Genomic DNA, 8,826 nt, shown 5'->3' with positions numbered 1-8,826 from the left:
TAATAATCCTGAGATACTCCTGGCCTTCTTCACTCTCACCTCTCACAAGCATACAGTCGAGTTCTGGAAGTTACATGCTGTGTGATATCACCATAGGTGGAATGTGGGAGCACGTAGGAGTCTCTGGCTCTCCTCTATCAATCCAAACATTAAAGTACGGATTTTCAAAAATCTAAAACAATGCCAGTAAAAGGATTTTTTTCATTTCTTATTTAAAAAACTTGTTTAGAGGCGTCTGGGTGGCTCAGTCGGTTAAGCCTGCCTTCGGCTCAGGTCGTGATTCCAGGGTCCTCGGATTGAGCCCTGCATTGGGCTCCCTGCTCAGCAGGGAGTCTGCTTCTCTCTTCCTCTGCCGCTCCCCCCTGCTTTGCTCTCTCATTCTGTCTGTCAAATAAGTAAATAAAATCTTTAAAAGAAAAAAAAAAGAGCTTGTTTATGTTAACACAGAGTGGATTTATTGTAATTATTTTAAATGAATGAATAATTGTTTTTTTTCTACTTTCCAATGTGAATTTCCCATACAGTAAATATCAATAAGATATACCCACATAACAAAACTAAAAGGTCAGGGTGCTGGGGTGCCTGGATGGCTCATCAGTTAAGCCTCTGACTCTTGATTCTGGCTTAGGTCATGATCTCAGGGTCATGAGATCGAGCCCCCCACTCCACCCCCCCCACCCCCAGTGGGCTCTGTACTCAGTGGGGAGTCTGCTTGAGATTCTCTCCCTCTCCCTCTGCCCCTCCACCCCGCCCCCTTGCTCTCTTTCTCTCTCTCTCTCTCTCTCTCTCAAAGAGAGACTATAAAAAGTCTTCATTTCCAAAAGTTTAGAGCTACCACTGTATATATTGCCTAAAGTGGGTGATAAGCCTTGATATTTATTGCCTTTGTTTCCATTTCAGAACAAAAAGTCAGTCTTACTATTTTTACCTAATTATTATGCATCTGTCTTTTTCATTTTATATAAACCAGGTATTTCACTTTATATCACATAGAGGAAATAGGCACTTCCTTGATGACGAGTTGTAAAGGTTTTTGTCTTCTCTCTTTTTAGGGCCATCTGAATTAGAGATGAACATGGGGGGACCTCAGTATAGCCAACAGCAAGCTCCTCCAAATCAGACTGCCCCGTGGCCTGAAAGCATCCTGCCTATAGACCAGGCATCTTTTGCCAGCCAAAACAGGTGAGTCCTGAGTACCCAGGAAATCCCAGAGAAGAGTGGTTCATGATGGGTTCTCTAAGTTATTTTAGACCTCTGCCAGAAGTTAATCTTTTCCTCCTAAATAGTTGGTCCTGGCCAGTTTTCATGTATTCAGACTATATCATCGGTTATTGGACAGGGGGTATAGGGGAGGGAGAAATCCAAAAATCAGGTTAGACCTAGGGCATGTCTTTAAAACGTTATAATTTAGTTGGAAAATAAGATGTACATTAGTAACTAATATAAGGTAGTATACTACTATAAATGCTGTAAGAGAAATAAAACAAATTGGGAGAGAGTGTCCCACTGGAGTGATTGGAGAAGGTTCAGTCTTGAAGGAAAGGTGTGATTCAGGAGGCAGTGATGGCAGGAAGCCAGTCCAGCAGGTAAAAACAGCATAGTCAGAGCCTGGATGTTATAGAAACAACCTGTGTTTACGGTAACAGAGAATTGTCTGGTTTTCTGTTGACATATATTTTACCACTTAAAACAGTATAGTAAAGGCAATATGAGAAGATTTGGCAGGAAGAGATTAGTAATAGATTTATAGGAGGTCTTAAATACCAAACTGAAGAATTCAGACTTTTTTCTTTAAGCCATTGAAAATTTTTTTCGTATTTTTTTATTATGTTAATCAACATACATTACATCATTAGTTTTTGATGTAGTGTTCCATGATTCATTGTTTGTGCATAACACCCAGTGCTCCACGCAGAACGTGCCCTCTTTAATACCCATCACCAGGCTAACCCATCCCCCCACGCCCCTCCCCTCTAGAACCCTCAGTTTGTTTTTCAGAGTCCATCGTCTCTCATGGTTCGTCTCCCCCTCCGACTTACTCCCCTTCATTCTTCCCCTCCGGCTATCTTCTTCTTTTTTTTTTTTCTTAACATATATTGCATTATTTTTCAGAAGTACAGATCTGTGATTGCCATTGAAAATTTTTTTGAGAAAGGAAGTGGTATGTGATCATGTTTGATTGAGATTTTTTGGTTCTGATTAGCAGTCTAATAATTTTTCTTTGTGGGTCTTTTCTCTCTAGCTGCTTTTGAAATACTCTTTGTATTTTCTGTATTGTACCTTTACTACAACGTGTCTGGGTACAGATTTATTTATACTGCTTGGTATTTGGTATATGCTGTACTTTTTTTAATCTGTAGATGTGAGTTTTTTCATCAGTTCTGGAAAATTTATAGCCATTATCTCTTTATATACTGCCCCCCTCCATTTTCTCTATTCTTTCCTTCTGGGATTGTGGTTAGACATGTTACACCTTCTGTGCCTACACTGGATTTTTAAAAATTCTACCCTCCAGGGGCACTTGGGTGGCTCAGTCGGATAAGCGTCCAACTCTTAATTTCAGCTCAGGTCATGATCTCAGGGTTGTGCGATCGAGCACCGTGTTGGGCTCTGCACTGGGCGTAGAGCCTGCTTAAGATTCTCTCCCTCTGCCTCTCCCTCTGCCCCTCCCCGCTGAAATACATTCTACTTTCTTAATCCGTGTATTTTCTATCTCCTCATCTCTCAGTACTACATCAGGATAATTTATTATCCAGTTCCTTAATTATCTCTTCAGCTATGTTTAGTCCAATCATGTTTTTCATTTCTAAAAACATTATTTGCCTGGTCTGCTTTTCACAGTCTCATTGTTTGCTTATTCTTGTGGTTCCATCTTTATATCTTTAAGCATTACACTCATCATCTTTTCTGAATTTCTTTATCTGATAATTCCAATATCTAAATTTCTCAGGAGGTCTAAATCCAGTATTGGCTCTCACTCATGAAGGCGTATTTCCCTGAGTATTTTGGTAATCTTGCATTGGAAGTTCATAAGTGCATCTTGTCCATTGAAACATCTAGGGTTGCCATTGTGGATACTTTTCTTAACAGCAAATTTGCAGTACTCTCTGCCAGAGGAGGGGGTCTACTCCAGGTTCCCTTAGTTCAGTCCAGCAGCCTCAAGTTAAGTCCTTTTATTTCGCTTTGGCCCAAAGCCCCAGCTCTTCTTACTGCTTTACGGGTAAAAACACACCTATCACCAGTGGCTCAGGATGCTCAAATTTTAGCTCATACATGGTCTTTGTTTTGTCCTGTGCTTGCCTCTTTGGAGTTCCATTATTCCCTGCAAAGCCAACATCACAGTTATGTTCTATGCATAATCTCATTGTTTTTAGTAGCACACTGAAAGCAGGTGTTGCTCAGGTGACCTTGAGCCCTAGGTGATGGTACCACGTGACTGGTTGGGTGGGCAAAGAGACCCTATGCAGAGAGAGAGAAGCCTAAGCCAGAAGGCACTGTAGGAACTTAAAGGATGCCCATGGTGTTTTCCAGGAAGCAAACTTATTAGAAAACTTAAACTATAGCAGTTTGGCCTTGAGGTTCATGTATAAAGAGTTGGAGTTGAAGGCTCAATGATTGGAGATTATTCTAGTTTAAAATAATGTAATACTCTTGGGCGCCTGGGTGGCTCAGTCGTTAAGCGTCTGCCCTCGGCTCAGGTCATGATCCCAGAGTCCTGGGATCGAGTCCCACATCGGGCTCCTTGCTCAGCAGGAAGCCTGCTTCTCCCTCTCCCACTCCCCCTGCTTGTGTTCCTGCTCTCGCTGTCTCTCTCTGTCCAATAAATAAATAAAATCTTTAAAAATAAATAAATAAAAATAAAATAATGTAATATTCTTATCAAATTCACAGATGATGAAAGTCAACAGGGTTTCTGAAATTTCATAAAAGTAGAGTACATTTTCAGAGTTTCTTATTTGTTTTTTTAAAAATACAGGTTTCAGGGCACCTGGGTGGCTCAGTCGGTTAAGCGTCTGCCTTCAGCTCAGGTCATGATGCCCAGGTCCTGGGATCGAGCCCTGAATAGAATTGGGCTCTCTGCTCAGCGGGGAGTCTGCTTCTACCTCCCCCTCTGCCCCTCCCCCTGCTCATGCTCTCTCACGCGTGCTTGTGCGCTCTCTTTCTCTCTCTCTCTCTCTCTCTCAAATAAATAAATCTTTTTTAAAAATACAGGTTTCAGGGTACCTGGGTGGCTCAGTTGGTTGAGCGTCTGACTCTTGGTTTCAGCTCAGGTCATGATCTCAGGGTCCTGAGATAGAGCCCCGCATTGGGCTCCATGCACAGCGGTGAGTCTGCTTGGATTCTCTCTCTCCCTCTTCCTCCTGCCCTCCCCCGACTCACGTGTTTTTTTTTCTCTCTCTCTCGCAAATAAATAAATCTTTAAAAAAAAATACAGGTTTCAGAGTGAGTCCTACTCCAAGACCTAACACTTTGTCATAGTCGGCATTGCACAGCTCGGAGTTGTGGTATGGTACCCGTCTTCCTTTCTGTATCTTAAGGGAGAGTAAGGGATTCAAAAGATTCAGTGAAGTTTAAAAACAAAAATATCAAAAGATGAATATGAGCCCAGCAATAAGATATATGAGGGAAAAGTAGGGGGCTAGTTATTTCACTGGAAGAAAATTAGGGAGAGTGCTTTAATAACGGTCTCGAGACAAGGAAGGAGGGCTGGTTGCTTACCAGCTATCTTGCTTTCACTTAGGGGGAGAAACTAGTGTTTTCAAACCCTACAGTGCCTCTGAATCACCCCTGGGGTCTCATTAAAAGGTGGGTCTGGGTGGGACCCAGGGCTTTGCATTTCTAATGAGCCCCAGCATCTCTGCCCCTCCCCACTGCGCACTGAGCAGAACTGAGGCGGGAGAAGGAGCGAGCGAGCGAGAACGGCACGCGATCTGGGCACTCCCGCTGGATGGGCCACAGGGGGGGCCTGCAGCCTCGGTCAGTGCACCTGCTTGGGTGTAGAGCGTCGCCCAAGCAACCACCGCCGTCGTACTTCTTCGGTTCTTCCAGTTCATTGAGTCTAATTTCATGGTGTCAGTGAGTGTTACGCTTTTTCTAAATGTGTTTATTTGATATGCTAAAAAGCCACCCGTTTCCATGGAAACTGGCACGTAATAAAAATGTGGTACAGTCATTAAATCCAGTGCCTGATCATTGTTTTGGATGAAATGTCAAAGATCGGTTCCTAGAGAATACTAGGCCCAAAGTTAGGATTCTCACTGTTGCCCAAACAGCTGAGGCCTCTTAAAGCAAAACTGGAAGAATGGCAGTTTCTGCAGAGCCGGGTCTCGGCGGCGGCGCGCAGGGTTTGCGGGCGAGTCTCTGGGCCTGGGCACTGCCCCTGTTCTATCCTTGTGCTCGTTCAGTTTCTTCGCATGACCGCGCTGTGGACAAAACCTAACATTTTCATCCCTGTGAAAGTTATTTCCGTTTTTCCAGCCACTTGGAAGAAAGTTGTGACCAACTTGATGGTGATCTTATTGTCATAAGCATTCAGAAGTGATGGACAACAAAGGTTCTAACCACATCTCTTTTGAAAAGAAAAGCAGTGCTTTATCATCTTTTTTTTTTTTTTAAATGCCCTTCCTCAGTATCATCATTAACATTTTGTAGTTTTACTGCCTCCCTGTTTAGGGGTAGGTTTGTAATGTGTTCTGATCCCAGCATTAGTTTATGTACACATTTCAAAAAGACTGTAGGTTAGCCCTTCAATCGCAAACATATTCTCATACTCATGTATTTATAGCTGAATTTCCATTTTCTGTAGTTTCATTGTGTTTTATTTTCCTTGATGTAGTATGTAAAAGAGATATTTAAAATACAGCCCCAAATTTATGGATGATTTCTTGACGATTTCTGTTGGATTTATAAAAGTGACTTTGTCTTGAAATACAGTAGCTGCCTTCCATGAAAAACTTGCTTTCACATTAAGGTCAAAATTCCTGAGTTAATTTGGTTTTCTTTGGTTTGAAATGCATCTAAGTAAAGTTGCTTTTGTTTATTTCTTATCATGTGGTAGCTGTTAACTTTACTGTGAAATTTTGAAGATACGAAAAGTAATGGTAATGGTATGGTTTCTCAGACATGAGCTCAGAATTGACCTTATTCCCCTTCTTATCGCCATCCTTCCTCTTTTGCTAGTTCATAAATAAAAGTGTAGATTTCAAGAAACAAGGTTTCTGTTGATGACAGATTATCCTTTGCTAGTTTATTAATCATTTTGCGCCAGCCTGTGCCCTGTGTGTGTTCTTTCCTTTGTTCCTCTGAATTTCATCCTTGTCTTAATATTGTAATGTCTGTCAGATGCTGTCTAGATTGTAACTGTATTTGTAATTGCCGAAAATGCAGGGTAATAAGTAGGCATTTATAAAGTTGGGATTGAAAGTCTGGATTGGTGTTTTTTCCATAAGCCAGTCATACTATGATGTCTCTCAGGGAAGTGATAGACTTGTGGTATGCCCAAGTTTATCATATCAAGCCACAACGCAGTGTATTTTTCTGAGTATAAAGTATGATACCCTGGCTAGATCAGGAGCCTTTTATTTTCGTCAACTGGAAATTTACTGAACCTATGCAGTTTCGAGTACTGGGCCCAACAAGGAGATTTAAGATCTCCTCACTGGGTACAGTCCAAAGTTGGTGTTTTTTAACATAAATACCAATATCAATTTTAAGTGGAAAAGAGACGGGGAAGCATGGAGTGACAAGTCTTGGCCTTATAGTGGTGTACAGGCATCTTCTGGAGAAAGATCAGTTGCCCAGAGTGGCTGGGGCTCACAGGGAAGTTGTGGACATTAAGTCTGGAAAGGTTCGGCTTTACCAAAGTATATGTGTCCTTAAATTCCACCACCACCACCTGTCCAGAGATGTAGACGTTTCCGGGAGAGCTGAAATAAGAATTTTGAGTCAGCTCAGTAAAGTTTGTTTTGGGAAAATGAACCTGACAACATTGTATAAGGAGAATTGGAGAGAGGCTATAAACAGGAAAGCATCTTGAGAGTCCCAGCATGAGTTGACAAGGGCCTTGACCAAAGTAGAAAGGCCTGGAGGTACTGTTTGACTTTTCAGTCTGTATCATGCATTGCTTTGATTTTTTTTTTAATTAAGAAAAGAAAAGCATGGAGCAAAAATGGGTGATTTTACTATGCTGGAAATTGTTTTAAATGCAAATAAGCATTTGCATTAGTTTTTATTCCCTTTACACATTTGGATGTATCTTTCCTAGGGTGGCTTTGTCCTGCAAAGGGCGACTGTACCTCCCTTCCCTTCTGACACTGGGTTTCAGTCTGATGCAAAACTGGGGAGTCTGTGTTCATGCAGAACCCTCAGGCTTCCCAGAGTTAAGAGAGTAGATCTCAGGGGCACCTGGGTGGCTCAATTGATTAAGCATCTGCCTTCGGCTCACAGCTTAAGTCAGGCTCAGGTCATGATCCCAAAGTCAGCGGGGAGCCTGCTTCTCCCTTTCGTGCCCCCCCCCAGCTTATGCACGCGTGCACTCTCTCTCTCTCTCTCTTTCTCGCTCTCTCTCTCTGTGTCAAATAAATAAATCTTTTAAAAAAGAGAGAGAGAGGGTGCCTGGGTGGCTCAATCGTTAAGCGTCTTCCTTTAGTTCAGGTCATGATCCCAGGGTCCTGGGGGATCGAGCCCCACATCAGGCTCCCTGCTCAGCGGGAAACCTGCTTCTCCCTCTCCCCCTCCCCCTGCTTGTGTTCCCTCTCTTGCTGTCTCTCTGTCTCTGTTGAAAAATAAATAAAATTTAAAAAAAAAAGAGAGAGAGTAGATTTCACCCTAGCCTGTCATCATTGAAGGGGTGTGCTTGTGTGGGAAGAAACAGAAGTTGAAAAATTAGGGAATAAAGCTAGACAAAGAAAATCCTTTAATGCCTCCTGTAACTAGAACCTTTGGGGAGTGAGGTCCCAGGTATAAGCCCTTTGGTAAATAGACAACATTCACTCTTGGCTGACTTGAACTCTTTTTTCATGAAACTTAACCACATCCAAATGTTGGTCACTCCTCTGGGGAATTTCCTCCTCCTTTTGCTTCTGTGACATGCGGTTCTGTGGTTTTTCTCCTCCTTGTTGCTGCTTTTCTACATCTCCTTCCTCCCACTTCCTAAGTGTAGCATCAGCAGAGTGATCTGATCACCCTTGTGTTTCAAAACTTAATTCTGGGAGAGTGCGGATTCTGGAGAAGCAGGAAAGGCAGGAGGAACCGTTTCCAGGAATGATGTGTTACTGAGAAGCAAGGCAATGATAGAAGAGGCAGGTGTAGAAAAGGCCCCAACACAGCGGAGCACGAGTCTCCAAGAGTGATGGTTGCCTTTAGCAACATGGGAACCTTTGAATGGACTGGGTTGGCTACGTCGCACACAGCTCGGTGTGTGGTGGTGGCCACACAGCCAGGTTGCAGTGGCTCAGAGGCAGTGGGAATGCGGGCTTGGGGCCAGGGACAGCAGGTATCACCGAGGGTGCACTTAGTTGAGCGATTTTCTTTACAAGTTACTGGGGATAAATGGAGGGCATAAGTTGTTTTTTAATGCACTGTATTATAAATGACTTTTTTTAAAGATTTTATTTATTTATTTGACAGAGAGAGAGGGAACAAAAGCAGGGGGAGTGGGAGAAGGAGAAGCAGGCCTGCTGAACAGGGAGCCGGATGCAGGCTCCATCCCAGGACCCTGGGATCATGACCTGAGCCGAAGGCAGACGCTTAACGACTGAGCCACCCAGGTGCCCTTGAAATTAATTGTTGACTTTAGTAGTCAGCATTTCAGGACTCTGGGCCAGA

General features: G+C 42.9%; 1 protein-coding gene across 8 annotated transcripts in view; it reads left to right on the top strand.

The window, feature by feature from the left end:
• NCOA2 (nuclear receptor coactivator 2) overlaps positions 1-8,826 on the top strand; it is a 286,892-nt gene that overhangs the window by 256,196 nt on the left and 21,870 nt on the right. For all 8 annotated transcript variants that reach the window (XM_073892872.1, XM_073892874.1, XM_025870705.2 and 5 more), the window contains one exon: positions 1,053-1,182. In XM_073892872.1, the coding sequence (XP_073748973.1) occupies positions 1,053-1,182 (130 nt within the window). The remainder of the gene's footprint in view (positions 1-1,052; positions 1,183-8,826) is intronic.

Source organism: Callorhinus ursinus, unplaced genomic scaffold (genome assembly GCF_003265705.2).
Source record: "Callorhinus ursinus isolate GAN/ISIS: 27379988/994484 unplaced genomic scaffold, GSC_fseal_2.0 scaffold5, whole genome shotgun sequence".
Classification (NCBI taxonomy): domain Eukaryota; kingdom Metazoa; phylum Chordata; class Mammalia; order Carnivora; family Otariidae; genus Callorhinus; species Callorhinus ursinus.
Note: the sequence above shows the minus strand (reverse complement) of the source record. Positions and strands in the feature narration are given on the sequence as shown.